Consider the following 27,842-nt stretch of genomic DNA (forward strand, 5'->3'; position numbering starts at 1 on the left):
AGTAATAGATCAGAGGTAGAAATTCCGTGAGAAGCATTCACCAACATTTACAACCTAAATTTTAAATTTGCTTTCATAAACTATTAATTCATTCCAGTCTTTGCTCTTTATAGCATTTTCTCTGGGCTGGCGCTGCTTCCAATACATGTTGGAATTTTTGTCCAAGCAGATATAAGCCTCTTTGTGTTGAATCATCAATATAATTCAACCAGGCCTTGATAGCAACAGTTCTTTCATCAATCAGACTGCAAATTTTCCTGAGCCAGCTCGCTGGCCCCCGATGGAATACTTTAAGTGATTGGTTGTAATTACACAGCACTCCTGCTTTAACATGTTGGTGTATCACGAGCAATTACCAGCAGACATCCAATGGATCTCATTAGTGTCTTTTATTTCCATTCAATGAAGGTGTTTAATAGTTCCGTTCACAGATAAACAATATTCCATCCTTAATACAGCTTCTGGAGGATGCTGTACCATTATATTATTTCAAACAGAGGTGTGGTACAGAGTGTGGCGATGCGAGTACTGTTTGTTTGTCTTTATACCCTTCAAAAATGTATTCCAATCAGAAGTGACTGTACTGCATTGTTACAAACACAAACAATTGTGGCATACCATTTATTCGACATGGAAAAAAATCTCTTAGTAATGAACAATGTGCAAAAAGCTTCTCCTCAGAAATCCAAAAGGCTTCTTTGAAGAGCCTCTTCGAAATCTGTAAAATAATTAAGATAGCAGCATTAGGATTAAAGTTAATAATGAACATGTCTAACATTCAATGCTGACATCGTCCGTGGTCTCAGTTACATACCTGCTGACTCTCGGTCTTCTGCGCTCAAAGCCAGTGCTTCTTTCACCTTTTCATCAGATTCATCTGCAGTGCAAGACAATACATTAAACACCAAAGTGTCTCCATCCATTTTCTGTACTGCTTATCTTAAATTCAGTATATCAGTGTATTTATTACCTGGTGAGTCAGAGCCTTGCATGGCTTGATGTTCACTTTGATTGACGTCCAACTCAGTCTGCTCCATTTTAAACACCGTATGTAATGTGTCTGCAGGGGGAGAAAAATAAATCACTTCACTTTACATGAACAAAAACTGATTGTTAAGAATACTGTTGGTTGATTCAAGACTTGAAATATGAATTTAGCAGCAAAATCCACCCGCTTTTATCCATCTCAGGGGGCGGCCATTTTGCTATTTGCTGTCGACTGAAAATGACAACACAGTTGCTCAGGTAACGACCAATCAACGGATCACCTGTTTTCGGAGTTTGGTCATGTGACATTCGGAAGCTAAGCCATGATTGGTCGTTACATGAACAACCGTGATGTCATTTTAAGTTGACAAAAAGTGACAAAATGGCCGCTCCCCTTGAATTGGATAAAAACAGGTGGATTACTTCCCATTTATATAAGTAAAGAAAAATTTTATGAACAAAGAAAATGTGATTTACCGTTGAACTGCGCTTTGATCTCAACATCATACAGTGTTTGAGGTTGTTTTGCGATGTCTTTCCCATGGGTCCTGGAGCTGACGCATGGCTCCAATGCACAGTGCTGGGAATGATAGTGATTATGAAACTTGGGAACATCACTGAAGCACTCCTTGCAAGTTTGGCATTCTACTGCGAAGGTTTTGTCCAGGTTCAATGCGGCGTGGGTGGTGTAGACGTGAGTCTTGATCTGGCCGTAGGATGGCACGCGAAGAGCGCAAGGAGCACACATGTACTCGCACAGTCCTTCGGAGGCCAGCGTCTTCATGCACCGTGTATAGGCGGCTTTCATCTCATCTTTGTTTTTCTCAGAGTTCATGCATGAGCATGACTGCGCAGGTGCGATACGCTCAGGATCGTTATTGCCTATGCAGTAGTAATCGTGACTGTGCAGGCTTTGGTAGTGTTGCAGGAATTCTCCTTCAGACTCAAACTGTACGCTGTCGCAGAGGCCGCAGAAGTAGGCGCTCGTCATGTGCCCGTCGTGCTCTTTGGCGCAATGCCGCCGCACGGTGGACTCCTTGAAAAACTTCTGCGGGCAGTGGCCGCACACGAACCTCTGGAAGCTGTGGCTGCTCAGGTCGCCGCAGTGTTTACGGACGGCCGTCTCGGAGTCGAACACGTCCTCGCACATCCGGCACATCCAAGTCGGCGCCACTCTGGAAGAGGAGGCCGCCTCCTCCGGGATGGGCTGAATCGCGGACTTGGGGGTGGTGCTGTTGCTCGTCGACGGCTTGGCGTCCTCGGGCACGTCCTGCTCCGTGATGAAGGTGTGCCCGCTGTGCGTGTCCAACACGTGTGACATGATATCTTCCAAGCGCGGCATTTCCACTTGGCACTTACGACAGTAGAAAAAGAAGTTGGAGAGATGCGCGCCCCCGTGAAAGCGGCTCATGTGCAAGCGGGTGATGGAAGATTCTCCCATGTGTTTGCTGCACACGCCGCATTGGTAGAAGATTTGGTTCACGGCTAAGAGGTGATTACTGGCCGAGGTTTCATCCGAGAACCTCAGACTGCACTCGCAGAACCATGCGCTCGTGCAGTTTAACCTTTTCCGTTTGGCGGGTATGTTTTCATACTCTTTCTTGGTCTTGCTTCTTCTATGAATTGGTGAGCCAGAGTTGGGACTTTCCTCCTTGTGATTAGCCCAGTAGCGGTGTTGTTTTTCTTGAAACCTGCCGCACTGAAGAAGAGCTTGCTCCATGGTCCTGTTGACCTCCACCTCATGTTGGGTGTTTTCTTTGTGACGTTGCACTTCTGTTTGACTCAAGAAGATTAAACAGCAGCGAGAGCACTGGCCTCGCACTTGCAGATGTTTCGCTAGTTGCGCTACTGTCACATCAGCCTTGGCCACTGCACTGCCATGTCTGCAGTTCACACTAGGGAAAGCACAGTAGAGCAATATATGAGGGGGGAAAAACTGCAATTTGAACAAGAGTGCATACATCTTATCTTGGCGTGTAGTACAGCCAGGCTTGGGGAGTAACGGAATACATGTATCGCTGTTACGTAATCATAATAAAAATTTAACTGTTTTCCATTACAGTTACAGGAAAAAAACATCTAATCAGATTACAGGTGCATTTATTAAAAATGGGTATTACTTCGAGGGATTACAATTTCTACGATGAGAGAGATTGCGAAAGAGCGACAGAGAGCGTGTGCCCGCCCGAGCCAGTGCGTCCGTTGCTACATGTCGGGGAGGTGGGAACGAACGTACTGACTAGTCGTGTCCTCCACACGCGGTTAGTTTGAAAAAGCTTCACGGACGGGAGGAGGAAATAGCGACCGGTATTCACTGGAACTTACTCGGAGAGAAAGTTTGAGCTAAGAGTCCAGCGGCATGCTATGCACTGTAGCTTCTTGTTAGCCAGCCCGCTAGCCTACAACCATAATGCGAGTTACACCTTCCAAACAAATGTTCCTCCCACCAATTCACTATTTAAACATCATGCACAACATATACGGCTAAACTTGTGACTGGGATAAAAGTTCATTTTGCAGTTGATGTCACGCATCGTCATCCTCATTGAATGACTATCTATCTATCTTGTACATTGTATAGAATATATATTGTGGTGATATTTATATTTATTTTGTCTAAGTTACGTTACTAACTAAATTTTTTAGCAGGTAACTTGTAACGGATTACATTTTAAAAGTAACCCTTCCAACCCTGAGTACAGCGTATTATTATGCGTTTATCAATTATTTTTTTATTTGTTTTTCCAAGTACAAAAATATGCACACACAAAAAAAAAACAAGAGTTAAGTCGGCAAAACATTATTTATGCATGATGCTCTTTTACAATTAGATCATAGTTCTTCTACTCCATTCTTTCCTTTGCCATGAAGTGATGATTTCAAAATAAAAAACAGATGCCGTTCTATATTAGGGCTGTCAATCGATTACAATATTTAATCGTAATTAGTTGCATGATTTCTGTCGTCAACTTACAATTACTCACACGCTATATATTATCCGTTCTGTACAATCAAATATTGTTTTTCACTCTTGTTAATTAATACAAAAGTGGACAAATATGGTTCCCAAATACGAAAGTATCTTTCTGTTCATTGATTAAGTAATTTTATAGTTATTCATGAAGTTGGTTAAAAGATATACTAAACAATTAAAAGGAATGTGAAACATTGAGTCATAGATTTGTGTTGAAGTAATTTTCTACCACTAGGTGGCATTGGTTTTTCATGTTGGACGTTGGTGACAGGAACAGTACATTTTTCTTTTCAAATTCAGAGCAATTGTATATATCAATTGTATTTAAAATTTGAATGCCTCTGAAAATCATATTTAATGATTTTTAATGCCATGCAAGGGCTTAATTTTAGCCAAATCAATTTATTGACTTTTAATGAGTCGCGGAAAAACCTGGATCATTTTGAAGAGGGCTCAACTCGGCCCATCGAATAATTGGGTGGGCCCTAATTATCATTACCATCAGTATTCAGTCAGATTTTTAAGAAACACGGTTTCACATTTCAAACACCTAATACGTCAAGAATATCCAAAACTGCTAATAAGCAAGTATGACAAATAAAAAATAATAATAGGAACATACTTGAAGTGAGCTTGAGCTGCCTGATGCGAAGTCAGCACTTGATGACAAAGAGAGCACCGCACAGTGAATGGGGTGTCCCTGCACAAGACAACGAGGCGATTCTTAGCGTGCTGTGGAACCGGAACTGGCACCAGCACTGATTCTCCTCTGATGTCTTTAAGAAATACAAGTAAAAAAAAAATTTAAAAAGTTATCACTGAGAAGACACCTCATCAGCAATCAGACCACATACTATATTCAGCTACTTCAAGGGAATAAGATGCTTGATCATATTAAGTGCAGCAGTTCAGGTGAAGATGCATATGAAGTCTCACCATTCATTGGGAGGGACTCGGTAAAGTGTTTTTTTGCTGACATGTGCTGAAGACATTCGTCCCGCAAGTTGAAGAGGAGGTAGCAGGCAGGACAGGCGAAGCACACGATCTGCTGGTAGCTCTGAGACATGCAGTGACCCTCAGGATGAGATGACGACACCTAACAAATGCAAACGATGGTTGAAGTTCATCATAGGAGGATTTCATGAGTTACTAAAACGGAGAAACCTTAGATTCAAGATGTGTCTGCCACTCTTTTTTGGTCTGAAAATGACGACAACAAGCCACGCAGGCAAATAGCAGAGCAGAACTTCCTTTAAGACAGATGGTTGGATCACAAGGTGAATGGTCAAACCTACAAAAAAAAGAGAGAACATTTTTGAACAAAATATCCGCTGTGCACATAAATGTAGACAAAAAACACACAATACCTTTTCAGGTGTCCATCAAGGAGAGACACGTTATCATAAACACGACAACAGTTAATTACAGGGCATGTGTGCTTAGTTGAAATGGTCATGGGGAAAACAGTTCTGCGTCGTCTTTCAGAATTAGAACTGATCATTCCAGGCCGGAGACCTTAAAAAACAAAAACACAAAAAAGAAGCATGTTCAGTATTATTTGTCATAACGTAAATGGTTTGCAAATATGGTTACTCCATAATGTGCAGTGACGAGATGTTTTCTCAGACAAATAAGTTATTTGAAATGGCATACCTGGCATTTTTAGCCACATGTCCACACAGCGCTTTGCCTCAAGATTCATTCCATTTGTTGAACTAATCGCAAGCTCTTGTTGTCCATGAACTCTTTGTTGTATTTGTTTCTCCTGAATTAAAAGATGCAATAGCAGGTGTACACAAGTAAATATACAAAACGAATGGATAGAATTTAGAAGAGTGCTTGTTGATGATTCATGAATTGAAACATTCAAATCAAAATGGAGCTAACAATGATGATTTTCCCAAGTATATCAAATGTAGAATTGCAGAATCATGCTGTACAACATCTTTTAGAGACTCCAATCATAATCCTGAATTCTTCTCGAATGCTACAAACTGTATTCCCGAGCCTGTTGAGGTGCTAAAAATGTCACTGGCATTGATACAGGAGCTCCGAACATTCAAATATTTAAATATATCAGTGAAGCTTGGCATTCCACCCCATAGCTGGATCACTGTGTCTGCACAGCAGATGCCCAAGCTTCTTTGGGTAGTATTGGCATTATGTATGAACATGCTGTGTCTGATCATATACTATATTGAGTATTTCTGTAAATTATGACAATATACAAGTGCTTGTAGAAAGACCGGCTGATAGGTATACAGCCAGGCCTGACTGGTCTAAACGTACTGAAAATGATATGAATAATTTCTCTAATACGACAGCTATGTTGCTGAAGATGGTTCAGCTACCCAGAGAGGCAGTCATATGTACTGATTCTAACTGTAAGAAGGAGCAACATTAAAGTGAACTCTGTACACTGTATGAGAACATCATGCAAGTCCTTAAAGACAGCAACAGGTGTTTTCAGAAGCGGAATTCCAAAAGTCATTATGTTAAACCTGGATGGAATGATTTTGTCGCTAAAGCAAGAGAAGCTTTTAAACTCTGGCATGAAGCAGGGAAACCGAGACAGGGGTACATATTTGAACTTAAAAGAACTACTAATGCCAAATTTAAAAAATTGCCTTCGCTATAATAAAATAAATGAAAATACAATGAGAGCTGATTCCTTCAGAATAATAATTACTATGAATTTTGGAAAGAGGTCAAAGTTATGAACAATGTGAAAACCCCACTGCCATCTAATATAGAAGGTGTGTGTGGCTCGGAAAATATTGTAGAATTATGGCGCAAAGGACCCCTTCTTAGAAAAAAAATTTGCAAACAGACTTAAGTAGTTTTAGCCAAATAGGAGAAATAGGTTTGAAATAATGACTTTTCTTTAGCTATCCTAGACTTCCTCCTATCTACTCAAGTCTAATTTAGAATTTCCAATATAAGGCATAGTTCAGCTATCTTTTCTACACTCAAAAACAGCCACGAAAAACAGCCAATATTATCATGCCTTTTCTTACCGTACGAGTAGGATAAGCCATCTCCCCCCAAAGGTTGTCGGAAAAATCCCGAAATTAGCCCGTCTCCTCCTTATATACCCGACAGTTCAATAAGGAGGAGTTTTTGTCGGAGACCCTCCTACTAACGGAGTTAGTATGAGGGTTTCACCCACAGATGGCACCCTTTTTCCATCTTACGCGTCGCAATTATTTTTTATGGATAGCGCAGCTAGGCCTAATGTTAATATAAGCAGACATCGTTTTGTTTTTTGTTTTTTCCTGTTCTCTCAATATCAAAAGTTCCCAAGTCGAGCTCTGCAAATCTGCACAAATGCGCTGCTGAGCGACCTCTACGGTCAACTCAGCATCCTGCCTTATCATAACATCTGCCAAAATTAGCCTTCCTCTCAGCCTCGCCGTCTCACTCCCTACCTGTTGACTCAAAACAACTTCCCTCTTGGGTCTCGCTGACCTCTTGAGGCTACTCAATGCGGCGCCTTTCCTTTCCAAACAGATGGACGTCAAATATGAATAATCTCAATACTAAAGCTACATATAAATGTAGCGGTTGAATCTACCCCAGGCATGGAGATCTATAAGCAAATCTAGCATATGTAGTTATTTATTTCGAGGCTCCCAATTAAGGTCTTGTAGTTCTTTCTAAGCATGACGTTAAATGTAATTAAAGCTAACCTTCAACCCACATCCTTCTTACATCACCATCCCCCCATAACATGATTCAATATAACATCAACTTTAGACATAACATAATAACACCCTTCTTTAAATGGTGGCACAATGTTTTCACCTTTCAAGCGATCTAGGTCACATAATCTTGCATGTTACCCAACAATACTTGGTACGCATTCTTGCTTTTTGGTATGCAAATCAATTAATGTATGTAAAATGGGACAATGTCCTTTCTGAGCCTTTTCATGCTAGTAATGGTGTTCGGCAAGGGGGAATTCTCTCTCCGGCTTTATTTAATGTGTACATTGATGACCTGTCTTCACAATTAAACAGTTGTCAAACCAAGTGTGTCGTTGGAACAGCAGTTGTCAACCATCACATGTATGCGGATGATTTGATGGTGATCAGCCCGTTCAGTGCGGTGATGCAACAGTTGTTAAAAAAAAATTATTCTGAATTTGGGAAATTATATTTTGTATAATCCCACAAAGTGCAACATGATGATTGTTAGAAGCAAGGAGGACAAACATTTTGTATTTTCTCTATTTTATTTATGTGGAAAGTCTCTTATACATGCTTGTAAAGTCAAGTACCTGGGACATTTTCTAAAGCCTGGTTCACTCGGCAAGATTTTAAAATTGTCGCCTGACTTCCAAACTCTGAGACACACCACACGTGAAGAGAAAAAAAAATCACGGTAATAACAGTTGTGAACGTACCGTGTGTGGTGTGTAGCCACTGATGCTTCCCTACCTTGAATGCTCTACATTTGTCTGCTCTTTCCCGCTTCTCCACAGCCACCTGCTGTGCCAGTCTATCCAGAGTAGATGCAACATGTGCCTTCTGACGGTTGATTTCATCTTCGATCTTAAGGAGAATGAAGGCCACAGCAACATATCGATTTTGACATATTTACCAGATACTTGTGATTTGTATTTAGCTTGGCCTCTCACCATTCTCGGTGAGGACGAACAGCCTTCTTCGTCACTGTCGCTCAGCAGATTAACACACTCAAGCACTGGCCTGAGTGGGCCTTCCTGTGGAAAGTACAATGTAACATCTCATTAGATCGTCATGCAATTAGTCAATCCGAACAACTATTTACAATAATCGTTTGAACTACTGCTTCTGATTTTAATGAGCCTTCCAGTTAATGAGACGTGTATTTATACAATATTGCACGTTTAGACAGGTATGGCGATGTGTGACTCACAGATACAAACTCCACGTCGTCCAACCCATCATCATCTTCATTTGGAGAAGACATTATCTAGAGAAAAACGACACCTTAAATAGGTGGGAACATGATCTAGCAGTTCCAGCACAAAGATTATCAAAGACTTCAAATGTAGCATGTTTGTTGCTTAAATTAGCATTAGCATAATAGCCAACTGTTAGTTGTGCATATTCATCTAACTGAACTGAATATAGGGATTCATTATTGTTTGGTTGCGACGCTAGCATGGGATTTAGCAACATTATGATACATACAGCTGTCGAGTTTAACCTTAAAATTCCTTTGGTACAGATCCATTTTATGATATGTTGCAAGAGCTTCTAAACTAGACAAACTTGAACAGGCAATACTATGATGACGGGCGCCCCACAATGCATTTGACAAGTGGCGTGAAATCAACAGTATACTGTATTATACCCCCTCGAGTTTGCAAACGGTTTGCGACTTCAAGGCTTCGGCGGCCAGGTGTAGTTTGAGGTCGTATGTTTTTGCAATGATATTACAACCCGCTAGAGGCAGCATCAAGTTAATCAGTGAATCAAGACTACTTCGTACATGACTGAAGAAGACAAAAAGCGTCCAAAAGTGCACATTTGAGATTTGAGATTTTTATGTCGCGCAAGCACTATGTTGACGCAAATCACATTTCTTAGGTTAACTCTTTCTTGAAGCCACTGACTGTGATGCTTTAATATAGATAGCACGGGGAAATGACTTTATCGACGCGTGCAAAATGTTGGAATCGATCGAAATGTGGAACTGGGAGCTCAAGTTTACAATTTAAAACACACAGTTTATGGCTATGGATTGTGACGCAAATTACAAACAAGTTTAGCATCACGTTACCTTTTGCTTGTGCTCCTATTTGGTTGACTTATTTCTCTCCGACCCTACAGTCTTGTTGGCTAATGGCTAACAGTCCAGCACGCCAAAGACAAACTCTCCGAAATACGTCACAGAAAGTCACAACATTGTCGTACTCGTTTCCCTGCACCCCTTATTCCACGCGGGCGGTGTTTGTGTCCGTTTATAGGCTAACAAAAAACACACCGCAGTGCCCTTATCTTTGACGTTGATGTGAGACGTGTCATGGATATATTCATTAAAAAATGTTTTATTTTTCTTTTGATGTGTTTACACGATGGATTGATGGATGGATATCATGCAGGAGTATCTTGCAGCAGCTGTGCCACTCGCAGAGCGCACCCGTGTGGAGGGATGAATCAGTGCAAGTATGTGCACATTTTTGAACAGCGTTTTGTATGCAAGTTAGTTATCAGGCGTGCTGATGAGCTGATTATATGAATCAGGTGTGCTAGTGGGCGGAAATATCTAAAACCTGCAAGACTCCGGACCTCGGAGACCGTAATTGGTGAACCCTGAACTAAATCCTAAACTTAATAGCTCAGTCAGTGACAAGAGTCCCCTCCACTTTATCATTGCGTCATCCACTCACCCACTGGATATGTCTCACTAAGAGTAACCGTGCTATTGAGGGATTAGTTTGCGTTTGCTACTGCGAAGGTTGGGTTGTTCAAGGTCAAGTTCAACTACCTGCAGCACATTCTGCAGATGTTCTTTCCTGGCCACTCCAACAAAATCAAAACAATAATTGGGTTATTTCTATTCGTTTCTGTGCCATTTTAGCCTTCAATTTGTTTTCTTTTAAATGTTAAGATTTGCTTTCATTTAATATCAAACAGTGTTCATGATATAAAAAGACATGTTATGAAGTAACCATTTTCTAAAATAGGTTTGTTAACTAACCAAACTGTGGTTAGCAAACCTTTGCTAGCTTAATTAGCTTCATGCAATGAACACAAAATAACTATATAAAGACCTAAATGACAGTAAAAGGTTTTTTTTGAATAACATAAAAAAACACAATTACAGATATGAGTGTAATGTAGTTAACAATAATTGGGTCATTACTAGTAGCTATTCTGTTAGCTATAAAAAAGAAAGAAAGAAAAAAAGGTTTTATTTCCTTTAACAGACAATAATTTATCATTTAATGTCACTTGGGTTTGTTATACTGTAAGAAAAACCCACTGGCCCATCTTAACATGTTATGATGTAACCATTTTTTAAATAGGTTTGTTTAACTAGCCTAACCGTGCTCGGTGACGTTTGCTAGCTGATGTTAGCTTAATGCAATGAACACAAAATAACTAAATAAAGGCCTCTATGACTGCAAAAGTAAAAAATAAAAATAAAAATCACTTTATATATATATATGCTCCCGTTGTTTTGTTTTTTGGTCATTTGAAACAAAAAGTGTAACATATATATATATATATATATATATATATATATATATATATATATATATATATATATATATATATATATATATATATATATATATATACAGTATAATATACAATAATACCTGCTTATTATTTTGTCAATACAAAGCTGAAAATATATTCACTTGTCAATGTCCACAATTTAAACCAAGAATGCTTTCCCTCAGAAAAGAAACCTCAGAAAGTCCTGGATACATAATAGTTTGTACACTGAACCTTGTTGAGACATGTCATTCTTGTTTATGTTTTTATGCAGACCAGTGTTATAAACCCATAAGGAGAAATAGTATAAAATGTGAATGTGTGTTTGAATGGTTATCCATAAGTGCCGTGCTATTGACTCGTGACCAGTGCACAGTGCACCTCACCTCTGGCCCAAAGTAAGATTGGATTGGCTCCAGCTCACCAGCAATCCAAATGAGGACACGCACTCTAGGAAATGAAACAGAACCTGCTCGAGGCACAAGAAAAGCAAGGCACATAAGCGGCTGCTTGGGGACCCCAAAAAGTGTGAGTATTTTTGTAAACACGTTAAAATGATGGATCTAGGATGCAAACAGGGATGCGCAACTGAGCACATAGGCCACTTCAGTCACTATGAACATTAAGCCATGGTGGTAGCATTTTTTTAAATGAAGCAAATGCTAATATAATACAATTACATAACCTTGTTGCATCAGTCAGGCATGTGTGTGCCATAATAACTCTATCCTGATCAAAACCCTTGCTTTAAAAACAAAGAAAAGATGCACTTGCAGTATAAAAAAGACCCGGTGGAAAACATGTCAACATGATTATATAAAGCACTGCTTGTGTTCAAGCTTGATCCTTTTTGGGACATCTCTGCAGCAGATTACTGGAAGGGCTTGGATGAATGTGCTTGCTGACTCTCTCGCTGCACCCTGTCAGAAATAAATAAATAAGTGCGACTTGCTGCTGACTCACTCACAACGTAACGGTCTCACGGTAGCCTGGGCTACGTGGATTTCTTTTGCGCTCCACGAGTGGCCCAGTAAGCGGGACAATGATTGGCGAGCTTCTGCGCGTCTCCTCTTTTCTGGGCTTGGGGGAGGTAAAGGAGGAGGTGGAGGAGGTGTGAGTCAAGCGGCTCTCGGCTGCCTCATCTCAGTTCGATGATGATCGCTGCCGTGTTTTTGGTCCTCCTCAGGCCGCTCAGTGTTCAGTGCGCGCTTCTGCTGCTGTCGCTTTTACTCGGGACCGTTGCCACGATCTTGTTTTTTTGTAGCTGGCAACGCAACGTCGCTCGCGGGAAGCAGCCCATCAAATCGGTGCTTTCGGGGCGCTCCAGGTGTCGCGGTGAGTGTTGGAATATGGTTCATATATCCTCGCGTTCGCATGTCTTATGTTGTCATGGCTGCATACAAGGGGGAAAAAATGTGCGCAAAGATGCTGTCAGGATTCATGGTCGTTTGACATGAGACATGTTTATCATCTACCTTTGTACGCTGCAGCCAGATTCCAGAATTCAATGCAAGGCTGACTTGTCTTATCTATTCCGTAGTGGGCCTCCGAACTCATCATTTTCGATCAGAGGTAGGATGAACTTTTGTCATAAGTTTGTGTACGTCATTCTCGTCATAGTCATCAACAGCACCGTCGGTTATTATAATTATTAGAAATGGCTACTTACCGCAGACTGTTTTTGTTTTGTTTTTATTATTCCTACAAATATGGCTCCCATTGTGGCTGAAATATTTGGTTCTATTTTAATGAAAGACCGCATTGCCACCATGGACTACGACTACCAAGTGCGCAGTGCGCATGTGTCATCAATAATGTGGGTGATTTGGCAGTTTCATTTCAAACAGCTAGGTTTAACACTAGCAATAAATGTTTTGGCATCAATATAAGGAATACTACTTGATATTTGGTATAAGTGACAAACATTAAGCACATAATTTGCTTATAACTACGGTAAAAGTGTTTTTTGTTTTTGTTTTGTTGTCAAGCTCTCTTCGTTTTTTTTGCTTCCGGTTAAGGGACTTTGTTTTCAAAATAAAACAGGACACTCGAATTTGCTGAAACAGTTGTCAAAGTACACCAAACTAAAAGAGAAAACTCGAATGTGCTGAAACTGTTATCAAAGTACACCAAACTACTTTACACACAAAAAAAAAACATTAGGAAGAAAAACAGATGTTTCAGGAAAGGTTGAATGAAATAAATAAATGCCATGACATCTTTATTTATGTAGCGTTTTCAACCAGCGTATAGCTGTCACAAAACGCTTTACAGAAACACATAACATAAAACATAAACAGGAATAAATGGTACAAAAGACAAACCTATAAACTATAATTTGCAATAGAGTGATGACCTGAAAATATGTACAATTTGAATACTTGCAGAAGGAGTAGTAGCAGTTGCATTTTACATTCAGCTTCATGATTTGAATTACCAAATGAAATTTAAAATAAATTATGGCAATATGACAAAACATATTCAACTTAATTTGAACTGAATTGATTTCAGCTATAGCACACAAATATTTTTGAGGCATTCCTGATCCTGAATTCTAATTCAATAATAGAATTATAACTGAGCTTTCATGCAAATGTGTTTTTATTTACTATTGTATACATATGATGAGTATGTGGACAACAGTTTCTGTGCCTTTTTTTTGAGAGACTGTTTTTTATTTGATTTCTTCAATTATATGTCAAGCAAACGCACCATTGCTAAAATAACCCACGTGTTATTGTGATTGTCTGCTCTTGTTTCCCAGGGCTTCAGACACAGTCCACGCCACTCCAGAAGGAGTTCACATGCTCGGCTGACAGAGGAAAAATCCAATTTGGTGGAGGTCACGGGCAATGAGCCGGATTCCTCATCCATTCTCAGGAAACGCAAAGTGAAGAAGCGAGTCCTGCCGGAGTTTTATCAGTCTGTGCAAGTCACCCCAACACGCAAAACTGTAGGTATACTTTTCCCCCCCCTTTTTATAATTTAATGGGCTAAGCTAATACAATGGAAATAAAAATCTATAACCCCCTTTTAAAAATTTCAGTCATATAAAAAAACAAACCAATATAAACAATTTAAAAATGTTTTCAACTTAAATGTGGCCTAACTCAATTAAAACAATAAAAAAGAATAAAAAGAAATATTTTCAAGTAAAAATAAACAACTGTGATATTGTGGTTGCATATTTTCCAACATCCAAGAAAATCTTTCTGCCATATCCCAGACATATGAAGAAGATGGAAGATGTTGATGCATGTACTTGACAGCCAGTTTTTGCCAGCAACTGCGCTGCAGCTTCTGTTAGCGTCTTGGCATCCTCCCTGACCCCACCCCCACTTTTGTTTAAAAAAAAAAACATTTTGGAGGTACTTGGTAACATCACAGTTATATCATATTTTCTCCCCATGATGTCTGTCCTGACTTTGTTCCATGGTTTATTAAGGACTTGTAAGGACTTAACATTCATTTATTTAAAAACCCTTAAAACCCTTCTCTTGTGATAACTTTGAATAGGATCCCTCTGATGCTGTCAGGAACTACGAGAACAGCTAAACTTCATTTGGTGTTAATAAAGAGGCTGGTGTGTGCTGACTCCCATTTAACTGTGATTGGTTGAATCTGAACAGCCACATGACATGTTTTAAGAGGGTGTGCACATTATCCCTGTTTATGTTTACTTCCTTTTTCTAAAAGGCTTCAGAAAATGTTTTTTGTTCCCATTTGAGTTGTACTACACACTATAGGTGAAATTACGAAAACGTTTTGAAATGATTTATCTTGGCCTCATTTTTTTTTTTTTGTATTACAAACATCTGGCATTTGAGCAGCTGTTTGTATATCTTTTTCTACCTACTTTATATATAAAATGGTCACAGCAGAGGTTTTAAATATAAATCTACAGTTTAACATTGCTTATTTTTGGTTATGTGTATGAAAATAGGGTGTGTCATTTTGGTCACGGATGATAAGGTAATACATCTGAAAAGTGTACTTTCAAGTGCCATGCAAGCATTCTCTTTGTGCAAGTAATAATGTGATCGAAATGACATGGCTCAGATGTTTCGTCCCAGTGGGATTTGAGAAGTGATCTCATCGATCTCCACGGCTGTGCAGCAACTTCCTGCCTCCATTAGTCGTGCTGCAATAATGCGGATAGCATATGAAACCTATTAGGATAACCTGAGACATTTGTTTTCCATTGCAGTCGAATCAAAATCCACACTACTATCAGCAAAGGTTTTGGGTCACCAGGATCTCTTTTACTCAAAGAATACTAAGTTGAAATAGACTAAATTAGTTAGTGAGTTGCTCCCCCCACAATTCATTTAAGGGTTCAAATTATATTGTTTCCATGTTTATTGTTTAGGTGTGCCTTTCTTTACTGGTGGATTTAAAATGTAGCTTTAAATTGTAATGGAAGAGGACATAGACATTTGTGAGGGTGTTTATAACAGCTTCAAAGATTCAAATTTTAAATGTTCTTTTTTTTTTACTGCACTCAAGACAGACGGATGCCTAAAAAATTGCAGATTTGCAAACCAGATCTATGAACGCATCACTTTTTAAAAATGTAAATGTTCTCGGCTTTGCGTTATATTTGACCTTCCTTGGAAAATGTGATTCTTTCATATTTGATGTTATAAAAACGAGTAGATATGAGAGTTGTGTTGATAGTTGCAGCATTGTATTAGAGAGATTGGGGTATTATCATGGAGCTAAGAGTGGTGGTGTACCTCTTGTAAAACGGGGGATAAGCCTTCAATTAAAAAACATTGGATGGGCTCTAATCTGTCAGCTATTCTTATCCCCGTCCAGATTGCTTCTTACATAAAACAGAGAATCATTAAAGCTGATGGAGGATACACACTTTTAAAACCCACTTTTTGCATCATAGTCTTATCTTTCGTGAGAGGAATTAGGAGCATGCAGAAAAAGATGATAAAAATGCAACTCGTCACATTTTATCGTGATGAAGCGTGGAGAGAAGATGAAGAGATTTCTATTATTAACAGTTTGGCTGACCAGAACAGTTTTTTGCAGTTGATTTCTTAAATTAGAATTCCTTCTTCTTGTTTTCTCCACATTCAACTCCAGCTTTAAAACGACCCAGCCAGTCTTGTTTGTGCTCTGTTCAAAACATCATGATCATCTTTATTGACATTTTTTTGTGCTCCCTTTAATTAAAGTTATACAGCACTTCATGAAGCCCAACACATTGTAACAATGCATTTGCTCAGTAGCTCAACACCATGTCTGTCCTGGTGAAGCAGCATTCGCAAATTCCTTCAGAATAAAGAATAAAGGTCATGATGTAATAGGGTGATTAATTGACATTGGTCAAAAAGTATTTTTTGTTTTTGTTTCCAACCTCCGTTAAATAGCAACAAAACTATTTTTTACTGGCTTTTGATTGCAAAATGAGTTATCCATCAATTTGTTTGTAGATATATCCTATAGTAAATGTTCTTAATTGGCTAACATATCAGTTTTCAACCAATATATTGGATAGCAGCCGATATATAAAATATTTAATTAATTGATTAATTGATTAATATATATATATATAATACCAATTATTAATAGTCAAGGAGGCCGATAACTGATATTTGGAGCCGATATTCACTTTCACTAAAAGGGAAAATATTGGCATAAAAAAATTCAAACTCCAACACAAAAAGTTCAAGGAGCTCTCAAGATCATACATGGAGACAGAAACATATCTTAAAAATTAAAATGAAAACTTAAACATTCAAATAGCTCCCTATTGTTTTCTACAGTCAATAAAGCTTTCCAATATTTCAACATTTCTGAAATGTTAAATTTTCACTTTTCTTAATTTTAATTTCAAACAAAAACAAAAGGTGCAAGGAGTTCCCAGGGTCGACAGCATTGCTTATTAAGTTAACTGTAAATTTAAATAAATAGTTCCATAAAGTTAACACGGTTTTAAATTGATTTATTGTCGACTGCCAGATAATAACAAACAAACAAAAAGTCAATATATCGATACTCATTGAATGCTGTACTGTACATCGGCGGCTAATTGGCCTGCCTGATCTATCCCTAACATGTACACCTAAATGCAATAGGATTATTTATTTATTTATTTAAAACAGTCTAAGATCATTCGTTTTGGTACATTCACTAAATATTTTTGCGAGTGTGAGATGTTTTAGGCTATGTGAGAGGTTTTTCATTGACTGCGAGAAGTATAAATGTTGTTTTTAGCCTATATGGGACCTGCTTGGCACACATTCATCCAAGCTTTCTATCTGCGTCCAAATCCCCTCCAATGTTGTCACCTTATGTTGTATACATTATAGCCAGTCAGCGGGAGCCCCCTGGTGCTCTTGTCCTCCCATCTTGTTACTCGTTCGTATCCTGCCAGCACCTTTGCGGGTCGCTGTTGGCTGCGCAGCCTCTTCTCCGGCTGGCGCGCATGACGCGGGGGAACACATGCGCGTGCCTGCCGTCCTGTCACAGCACAGCCAGCCTGCCTCGACAGCACACGGCTCGCCATCACTAGCATCCCCTCGGCTCCTTCTGGAGCTCTGACATCACCTCGCATCCTCGCTAAATGAGCTCAAATCGTGACCCGCCTGGAGCATCCCCACAAGGGCGTGGCACTCCGTGGACTCACGGACGTGACGGATGTGGGATCGAACGGTGGAGGAAGCTAATAATAACACGCAAATAGGATCGTTTTGGGGGGGCTTCAAGATGTATAGCGTGGTAAGTAATGATGTGGACCTGGCGGGGGTGCTAGACACTATTGACTGCATGTTACCGTTAATTAGCTGTCTTTTGTTGTGAAAATGGTCTTACTTGACCCCAATCGCGAGACTAAATAAATACAGACACCTGTTTTTATCTTTCCCTTCACATTTGCATTTTCATTTCAATGTGACTGTGATACAAAGTAATGCTTTGTTTCGTTACTATCCCCCTTTGTCTCAGAGCTCCTGTTCGGGGAACCCTTCCCTCCACTGCTCCATGTCTTCCTCTGCGGATTTATCCGAAGAGGAAGATTACAGCGTCAAATCCGGGTTGGCATCGCCGGCACCTGGCGACACTCTGCCATGGAACCTGCCCAGGCACGAGAGGTCCAAGAGGAAGATTCAGGGAGGCTCCGTGCTGGATCCGGCCGAGAGAGCGGTGCTCAGAATCGCAGGTGAGGGCAGACACACATGGCTTTATTGTGACATTTCACTAGATGGTTTTTTTGGGGGGGGGGGGGGGGGGTCTGACACACCCTGGGATCATATGTGATGGTATTTTGGATTAGGAGGATGCAGTTGTGCACTTTGATGGATACAGAGGATGGCTAGATGGATTGATGGCTATAGATGATGAGTGGATATAAATTTGAAGCCTGATAAAGATACATGGCTCGTGATCTCATTTGTAGTTTATAGTGCTCGATTTGGATTGAGATCTAGGCTCAAGTTTTTTTTTGCAACAATCTCATCCAACCATAGGTCTCCTATATATCCGAATGTCTTTGTTTCACATTAAGGGGTGGCAATAGGTACACACATATCAATAATTAGGACGAATTTGAGCATTTCTGCATTTACGATCAAAGTCAACGAAGGCCCACTGCACAGTCTATAAGGGCTAAAACTAACGACCAATTATTTCAGTAATTGATTAATCAGTCGATTTTTTTGATTAATCAATGATTTTTTATTTATTTTTTAAACAGGACATTATTCTGAAACCACAGTGCCCAAACAAATGGATTATGATTCAGTTACTAGCTGGTTTGGTATGTGGTGTGAGGAAAATTGACAAAAAAATTGATTGCTTTTCAACACTTATTTTGGTTCATAACAAAGATAAACAGTCTGCTTTCTTGGAGGACTATATGAGAATATTTTACAACTAAAATTTTTAGCATCTGGACAATTTTAAATGGAAAAAGGTATCTAAACAACCAAATATAATAATTATAATTAGATCTATCTATCTATCTATCTATCTATCTATCTATCTATCTATCTATCTATCTATCTATCTATCTATCTATCTATCTATCTATCTATCTATCTATCTATCCCTCCTTCCTTCCTTCCCTCCTTCCTTCCTTCCTTCCTTCCTTCCTTCCTTCCTTCCTTCCTTCCTTCCTTCCTTCCTTCCTTCCTTCCTTCCTTCCTTCCTTCTTAACCCTGAGAGAGAATAAAGCCAAGTCCTGTACGTTTCAAACCGGCTCAGCGACAGAGCGTCTCTACTGGACGCTGCAAAAAATGAATGTGTCATTCCAGAAAATAATGGTGTAATCTACATTTTCTGACTGTTTCTTGAGCCCAAGTGTCGGCTGTGCAACGGTTACGCCGCCTTTTCCCCAAATACAAAGTTTGCGTGATATTTGAACTCTAAAACAAGATCCCAAATGAGACAATATGACATGCACAAACTGACACTTTCTACAGCGCGTGCTGGTCCTCCCGCTGGTTCTCTCTCAATCCAGTCAAGTCCGGGCAGGAAGTCGGTTTTATTGGACGAGAACGCCAGGGAGGGATGTAGGGCGTTTCCTTCGGTGCAACAACAGCGCCGATCACTCTTGAGGAGCTACCACATACACACGCGCATAGACACACGTAGAAATTACACACGCGCACACACGCACACACGCACACACACACATGCTGTGTCCCTGTCCGCCGCTGGTGAGCGTCCAGTGTGTCGAGGCCGTGTTATGGCTCAGCACGCCGCGCAGGGTTTTGCTCTCTCGGACGAACGGGAATACCTTCAGGCTTATGAGGACGTTTTGGAAAAATACAAAGGTAAAGTGAACAAGTGTTTATTGGCTGTGAGGAAGGTTTTAAATGTTGTCCGATTGCGGTTTGACAGCGCATTAATAAATGTCAGCACGACCCACCCACCCAAGCAGCCAGCCAGCCAGCCGCCCCCTCTCGCCTTTCTATGTCTGCCTTTGCTCGGATAATGTCCTTATTCGTGCTGTCTGTGGAAAGGTGAAAATATTTCATGAATGACATCATAGGCTGAATTTCATAATGACGTTCATTTGACAATCTGGTCATATGATGAGTCTTGCTCAGATGCTGTGTGGAAGTAATCAGTGTGGAATAAGAAGCTAGCTGCGTAATTTATTGTTCTTGAAATTTGAAATACTGTAAGCTTTTATATAGTGACAAGGACATTTTATATGTAGATATTTGTATTTCTAATCAGATCAATCTCTAACTGTTTTTTTGTGAAATAGCAATACAGATTTTTTTACGTTCACTATTTTCCTGGATAATCAATCAGCTTTCAATTGGACTGTTAAAGTGTTGCTATACACTTATTTTAGATCTAGTCGGTAGAATAGAATAGAATAGAATGCCTTTACACTTAAAATTATCCTGAAAATGATGCTTTAACTTGGTGCACAACTAAAATATATTCTCACACACTCACTTTAACACTCAAGAAAACGAAAGCATTTTAAAACAATTATGCTTTCTGTCTAAGACAACTCTTTCTACAAGTTATATCTATAATTTTGTATTATAGATTATAAGAATTATTATAGTTTATATCAATGGTAAAATGTCGTGATTAGTCTTTACACGGCCGATCACCAATCAGTGAGTTTGGAAAAAACCCGATGACAGATTTGATCAGAAGAGAGAGCAATATCTCTATTTATCACCTTTTATATTTACACTACAGTCGACCGCCGCCATTCAAGAGGGATAGGGATGCACTGGACCATGAATAGCGAAAACCCCACATATAATTGACACCAATTGAAATGCAAGGGGGGAATTAACCCTCTTAATCTTCTAATTCTTCTTCTAATAAAAAAAAAAAGAAGCTGATCCAGCCGATCAGACCAGTTTGAAGCCTGGTTGTGATAGTGTATCTGGAGTTATTGAGCAATACCCATCCCTAATATCTGATGTGTTCCATATTGCCATATGTATTTTAAATTTTTTAGTTTCTACACTTGATGTCTTGTGTTGAACTATATAGATTGGGAATTTTTGTCTAAACAAGATATAATATGCGGTTTTAGTGTAGCTATCCATCTAGACAAGCGTAGTTTAGAAGATAGGCTAAAAACCTGCACACATCCGAAAAGAAGCTCATTGCGCTACAGCTTTAGTAGCGCTTCCTTTTTGGGTGGTCCACCTTTGCAGGGTTGGTCTTCTTATGATAAAGATTCTCGAGACAATGACAGAGCACTTTTAGGCGTTTCCTCCTTCGAGATGCTGCACTGGAGTGAATGTGGTGCTGTGGATGTGGCGCACGTGAGCAGACTACATTACTGAGACAAAATCATGCACATGAGTTGTCAGGCAAGGCCAAAGGGTGCAAATACTGTGGAGCTTAAGTGAACCTGACAGCCAGGCTTCTAACTCTTGTGTCTCCTCTGCGCCCTTGCGAACAAAGCGTAGCAACAAAAAAACAAAAGGATAGGATACAAAGATTCACTTATGAGTTACTTCTGTCAGCTGTTCAAAGATACCAGGGTCAGTCAGCTTCGGTATTAAACACCCCGACTACTCCAGCGAGATCTTATGATATAGCATAATTAGCTGCTAGACTGTGACCGATAACAAGCTTACTTCTTTGGCTTGCTATCACATAAGCGAACACTCAGATTTGAGCATCAGTATATAGTCGACTCCCTGCTTAATTTTCATTGAAGATGAACTTTATCAAGAAGGGTAAGAGATGCTTTCGTCATATTTTTTGGGGCGATAATTCCAGTTTTATTATAATTTTTTAATAGAAAGCTGTTATAAATGAAAGGTGTAGGAGTTTTTTTTTTTTTAAACAAACTTTTAATCCTTGGTAGGCTTTCAGCTAGTTGATATCTAATTCATTGTTAAATGTATCCATTTATCTGATTAAGCAGAGAGAAGGCAGGCTTCAGAGATTTTATGAAAAAGGCCAAAGCTGCTGACTGGTAAAGTTGCTACATTCTTAATGTTAATCCTTTCCATCGATGTACTAGAAAATACACCTTTTTTGGTGATTTACAAAACCTTATTTCTTATTCCAATGTTTGGATAGTACATCCGATCTGTCTTACAGTTTTAAGTAGGGATGCACGCTAATATCGGAGGCCAATAATTATCGGCAATTATCGACAAATTTGACGTCATACAGCTAAACTAGATAATGAAGAAATCTGACAATAATAATAGACTTGCCGCGTCGGTCCAGTATGTGGCTCAAGTTGTGGCCAACTCCTCACCCCTCCCCTCTCCTATGCTAGTGTCGCATATTTGTGATGTCATAATGAGCAGGACCACATGTTCACAGAAAATGCGTCACGGTGACATGGCAGTCGGCAGTGTGGGCGTTCTTTACTGTGTCTTCCCTCACATTTTTTTGTTGCATTTTTAAAACATGACTGTTTTTTTTTGGGGGGGGGGAAACTCAAAATGAGTTACTTTGAAGCAGAGATAATCAATAACATTTTGTACATGTTAGACTTATAGTAAGACCTAAAAGTATATTTGCATTCAAGTTAATTTTGCAAACAATTATCGGTTTACTTATCGGTTATCGACGTCGGCACTTTCTAAATGAATGGTTAATCGTATCTCTTGAAAATAGCATTAATCGTGCATTCCTAGTTTTAAGGTTGGTGGTTCGAAGCCAGACTCCTTTTTGCGTGGTGTTCTCCATTTGCTCGTGTGAGTTTCCCCCTCACATTCCAAAAACCTGTTTCTTAGACTTAGATGAAATGAAAACGAAACATTGTCCAGAAGTAAATGTGAGCCTGAATTATTTGTTGGTGTTATTATTATTAAAATACAATAAGCATACTGTTTAAATGATCACATTTTTGATAGTGTCAATCAAAAGTCACCAAGGCAGAATTTTACAGTCTGGAAAGAGTTTGATTTTAATTCTTGTTGTTATGATGAGCTCAAGCCTCAAACTTCTCCCCATGTGATGAGAAGACTAGAAAAAGAACACATTCCCATAGCAAAATCACAACACAAGCACAAAGACAAGCGAACAGCCAGAGGGCTAAACTATGAAGCAGGCGTTCTTTATACCTCCATATCTAATTATCCGATGATTATAGACTTCAGTAGTTGCAGATTTATATACACTGACGCCACCATTTTTAATGACCTCATCCCAAACAGAAAGAGTTACATGACTTATAATTACACGGAAAAATATGTACACAACCACTTTTCAGCATGTATTACCATCCAAATTTGGAATAGTAAAAGAAATGAGAGTTCACAGTTCAAATGTGACTTGATTTCGCGTAGCAGAACACACATGGGGCGAGGCGTGTTGCTGCAAGAATGCCTCACTAATTAGTGATTAGAGGTAATAATACACTTAACTACTCTGGTCACACTGCAATTCAGTGGTGGCTATACAATAGTCTAGAATTCTTGTGGAATTAGATGAAGGCAGCATTTCTTAGGTACATATAAGTGTGTACAGCGTTGGGCTGTGTTGGATCACACTGTTCTAGCTAATCCTGTTTGGTAGGCCACTCGAGCGCGCAAAGTTGAAACGTTTCAATGCAATAAATGTTTGGAGTTGAAGTTCTGAACAAATTCTGAACATGTCATTGGGTTGAAATCACCATACAGAATATTTACAAAAATTGTTAGTGATTACTGCACGACACATTACTCCGAATATGCACTACAATGGAGATGTGTTTGAGCCTACATAGTAAATTTGATTCTATTTTTGAGTATATTTAACTCTATTTAGAGTGGGACCAAATAGACTCAGTTTTAGAGTAGGCTAACATTTACAGTTGAAAGAGAGTAAAATAAAGAATTATATAAATAAATAAATAAAAGTCACTCAAGGGTTGAGGAACAAACTCACGGCCTCCAGTTTGGGAAACTGCCACACTACCACCTGAGCTCTGCACCTCTTACTGTTTGCTTATCTCCAAGACGAGAACAAAAACATTGATTTTGGTATCTTGGAGATAGGAAGATTCCAGCTGACACGAGCAATATACTAACACACAGCAGGAGCTGCGTGGCTCAGGGAGTAGATTGCTGAAGATCGCGAGTTGTTTCCTCAACCCATGATTGATTTTTCTAAAATACTTTATTTTACTCTCTTCCAAGTGTAAATATTACTCTAAAACAATCTATTTGTTCCCACTCTAAATAGAGTCAAATTTACTCTACAGAATTTACTGTGTATGCAAAAAAAAGTGTGTTTAATGCCTTGCTCACAAGCACATTGCCAGTGCTTAAGCCAGAACTATCCAGAAGTTAGTTTGGTTATATATTTTTTGTCAGTCTCTCATGTGACAGGCCTGATGATGTTACCTTTTCAACTGTCCAAGTGTTCTCCAACTTAACCAATAGCTTCCAGGCCTTCCACCCATTTTGCCGTTTTTTGAGGATCATAGATTGATATTTGTAGTTTATGCTTGTACGCCTCCTCTCTTAGTGTGCTGATAGCTCAGCTCTATGAGCACTAACTGTTTGGTACCCTTAGACCAGATACCATATCTCATCTTGTATGGGCTTGTATCCTCTGGGAATTTCTTCAGGTCTTCCTGCAACTTCCAGTCATTTGTTGAGCTTAAAATGCCTTCGCTCTTCCATGTTGCATCAGTCTTTCCTGGCTCGACAAAGTTGATAAAGTGGGGCCCAGTGGAAAGTTCTTTCGGCTTTCCCCTTGCCTGTTGTACCTTCTCTGCCAACTGAGCCAGGATCTTATCTGGACGCCACCGGAATTTCCCTTCTGCTGGGCTTGATTGGCAAGATGAGCGGACATGCTCAAGGCTAGCAGTCTTGCCGCAGAGCATGCAACTGGGACTCTCTTGCCACCCCCATGTGTGGAGGTTTGATGGAGTCGGTGGGGCATCAACAAGAAGTTTAGCAAATGTTCTTCAATGCTCCAGATTTTCTGCCAGGTTAGGGCCAACTCTTGAACACCCTCCAACCTTGACATTCTGATTATTTCCTCCTCAGCCTTCCGGATCTTTCTTTGCACCATGCTTCTTTCTTCCTTTGGGTCAGTTTTCCCCCAGCTTGTTTTCATTTCATTTTCGTTTATTTATTTATACAGCTTGCACTGTGTTCTACACAATTGAGTAACATTTCAACAACTCTCATTGAAACATGAATGAAAATCACTCACCTTTTTGCGAAATTCGCAACACCGTTTTGAAACCAAAATAGGTGACCTACGTGAATCATGGAGATCCCATGGAAAAATAATTTGGGCGTAGGGTGTATAGGGTTGGGAGTCTCAAGAATGTAACATTCAGATTTAACTGTAGTTTTACCTTCGCTGCTGTATAATAAACGTGGACTTAATTGACATTAGATTACAGTACAACTTGACAAGTTCTATCAACTTTCATCGCACTTTCAACATCTGGCTGGGCTGCCAAGCTAATGGCTAATGACTAGGCTAAGAAGCAATCACTCAAACCTCAGTTGCTGAGCTAAAACCCGTTCCATAGCACACAAAACGAGTGATTTGGGAACTACAACTAGTGGAAATTGCTATGTTCGGGTCTGGACAGTTGCATTTTATTAATCACGGAAAACCTGGCTAAATGCTCAGATTCCCGATGCTTCATTGTACTTGAGGCTTACCACGATCGCTGCTAGTCTTGTCATAATATACTTGTAGGCCTATAATGTGTTTTGTGCAAAATGTCTTCACATGAAAATGGCCCGTAGCCCTAAGATGTTTGGGTCCAGCCATCAATTGAAAATATTTGTGTAACGTGCCCTGTTGAAATGTCAGTGCTAAGTAAATAATCATTATGTGATTGATTTATTCTTTGAAGCATTAATGTTAAATATATGTAAAACACACTCTCACTGTAACTGTAATTGGAGAGCAAACAAAGGGACTGGAAGTCCACAGGTTTATTTTATTAATAAGAAAAAGGAGGCTTCTTGGCTCTACCATGCGTCACGATTACGCGTACAAGTCCATGGCATCAAATATACTGATAGCCATACAAAAAAGTGCTGCATAGGCATAACAAAACCAAGGAGGCGCCACCTTGTGGCGTGATGCCATACGGCGGATTGTTACACCACACTTAGCCTGTTGTAATTTTCCTGACAGAATTAAAAATAGAAAAATTCAGATGAATTGTGACGAAAGTGAGAGCATGTTTTTTTGGGGGGGTTGACATTTTTTTGCACTGAAACTTCTTTTGTCCGTACTCCTGGGCGTTGCCCTGCCCATCCCCTCTTGCTCCATGTCGACTTCCTTACTCATCACATTCGAACGACCCACTGAGCGGCCCACCCACCCGTCATTCTCTCTCCATGGAGACGGACTGTTATCGCACAAAAGACACTTTGTTTTTATGGGAGCAGCATACAAGTTCGAGAAACTTGTTCATGTGTCAAGTTGATAGTGGTGGTTGGTGGCTGACACTCCTTTTGACTGTGTATTTGACATTTAAACACCAGGGAGCCGCACTTTGAAAATGCTCCTCCCTGCTCAACAGTATAGTTGGTCAGTACTCCCCAGTGACGCTGTAATCATTTTGTTCACATGTAAAAGGTGCTCAATACATTTGAACATGTTTATGTCGATTTTTAATCATGACCACACATTGACTAATTGTCAGTGGGCATATAATAACCGCCAAAAGTACACCGCATTTATGACTTATTTAATACAGCACACTCTTCAGAATGACCAATTTACCTTTCAGCTGGTGCTCAGTAATCGTCCGATCTAAGCTTTCTTTGAAATTCATTTATATGGCTCCTTCCTGCTTCATTTGACAGGATTACCAAAGAAGAGACGCCCTTAGATCAGTGTATGCATTGTATGGCTGAGCTCTACAATGTTACATGCCATCTGATTTAATGTTACAAGGTTAAACACACTCATGGTCCGTATTTAGATAAGTCTGAGTGCTCTTACCACTTCTTCAATGAGCTGTAAAAACTGAGCATCATATCTTTATTTGAAGTGTTTACCAGGCCACGTCAAACACATTTATTATTATTCTCTCAGAACTCCTTAGGAATTATGTCTTTTTTTTTTTTACATCGTTAATCTTTAAATATATGTTTTTATTTATATAAATGCTAAAAAATGGTGGTATTGATTTATAATTGTGACCTATACCGGCAATGTGGTCATATGCAGTTGCGTCATGCTTGTTTTATTTATATGCTGTCATGGTGACGAGGAGGAGAGCCGCAGGACCGGACTCCCATCTACCGCTCTGTTCAACTTCTCTCACATGACATCATCTGTTCCGACTGACTCACGAGCTGCAGCCAAAGCAGCCTTCCGCTCCGGCAAGCGCCGCCCTTCTCCGCTTTTGTTTTTTTTCATCATCTGCTTGTAGAATACATTGTCATGTACTATTGACTTGACACACTCTGTAAAGTCTGCCCTGAAAGCTCAGAACCCGTTCCCGCCGTTCAAGTGTTACTCTGTTACATATTTGTCCCGCTGCCTTGCCCCTTGTGGAGAAAGCCGACTGGTATTGTCACTCGGCAAGAATGACAAAAATGCGCCATCTTGTCTGTATTTTTGTTTACAGCTTAGAAGGATGTCATGATGACAACATGCCTCTTAAATTGAGGTGGAGGAGGAAGGCATTTGGAGTTGGCTCATCATCCTTCAGCGGCGGCAGTGTTATATTTAGAAATGTATATTTAAGGTCTCCTAAATGCATGTATATGAAGGCTGTGCAACTTGTT

General features: G+C 39.7%; 2 protein-coding genes across 17 annotated transcripts in view; one reads left to right on the top strand and one right to left on the bottom strand.

Moving 5' to 3' along the window:
- Positions 1 to 374: 374 nt before the first annotated feature.
- Positions 375 to 9,843, bottom strand: znf451 (zinc finger protein 451). Of its 3 annotated transcripts, none has more exons than XM_086093875.1 (13): positions 9,731 to 9,843; positions 8,861 to 8,917; positions 8,601 to 8,684; positions 8,401 to 8,514; positions 5,615 to 5,726; positions 5,329 to 5,476; positions 5,126 to 5,252; positions 4,898 to 5,057; positions 4,584 to 4,737; positions 1,465 to 2,882; positions 971 to 1,060; positions 815 to 877; positions 375 to 718 (listed from the first exon to the last, which is right to left on the bottom strand). In XM_086093875.1, the coding sequence occupies exons 2-13, from the start codon at positions 8,912 to 8,914 to the stop codon at positions 678 to 680; spliced, it is 2,565 nt and encodes an 854-aa protein (XP_085950001.1). In that variant the 5' UTR covers positions 8,915 to 8,917; positions 9,731 to 9,843; the 3' UTR covers positions 375 to 677. The 3 variants fall into 3 exon arrangements, with proteins under 3 accessions (XP_085950001.1, XP_085950002.1, XP_085950003.1); XM_086093876.1 differs by lacking the exon at positions 9,731 to 9,843 and adding an exon at positions 9,302 to 9,380; XM_086093877.1 differs by lacking the exon at positions 9,731 to 9,843 and adding an exon at positions 9,139 to 9,281.
- A 2,290-nt stretch (positions 9,844 to 12,133) lies between these two features.
- The window catches only part of dst (dystonin), a 114,111-nt gene continuing 98,402 nt past the window's right edge, over positions 12,134 to 27,842 (top strand). For 6 of the 14 annotated variants that reach the window (XM_086092724.1, XM_086092727.1, XM_086092728.1 and 3 more), the window contains exons 1-4: positions 12,135 to 12,510; positions 12,716 to 12,747; positions 13,940 to 14,128; positions 18,136 to 18,349. In XM_086092724.1, the coding sequence (XP_085948850.1) occupies positions 12,327 to 12,510; positions 12,716 to 12,747; positions 13,940 to 14,128; positions 18,136 to 18,349 (619 nt within the window). In that variant the 5' untranslated portion in view covers positions 12,135 to 12,326. Of the gene's footprint in view, positions 12,511 to 12,715; positions 12,748 to 13,939; positions 14,129 to 17,660; positions 17,911 to 18,135; positions 18,350 to 19,766; positions 19,965 to 27,842 lie in introns of those variants that run through there. The other 8 variants (XM_086092723.1, XM_086092726.1, XM_086092729.1 and 5 more) reach the window with 4 other exon arrangements.

The sequence above is a fragment of the Leptonotus elevatus genome, chromosome 13, assembly GCF_054856555.1.
Source record: "Leptonotus elevatus isolate MCC_2025b chromosome 13, RoL_Lele_1.0, whole genome shotgun sequence".
Lineage (NCBI taxonomy): Eukaryota > Metazoa > Chordata > Actinopteri > Syngnathiformes > Syngnathidae > Leptonotus > Leptonotus elevatus.

Excerpts from the sequence above, each read along its gene's own strand:
- znf451 (XM_086093875.1), bottom strand. The coding sequence starts at position 8,914 with ATGTCTTCTCCAAATGAAGATGATGATGGGTTGGACGACGTGGAGTTT. Across the intron at positions 5,058-5,125 it reads AGACACATCTTGAATCTAAG|GTGTCGTCATCTCATCCTGA; the intron begins GTTTCTCCGTTT and ends TGCATTTGTTAG. Across the intron at positions 878-970 it reads GCAAGGCTCTGACTCACCAG|ATGAATCTGATGAAAAGGTG; the intron begins GTAATAAATACA and ends CTTGCACTGCAG.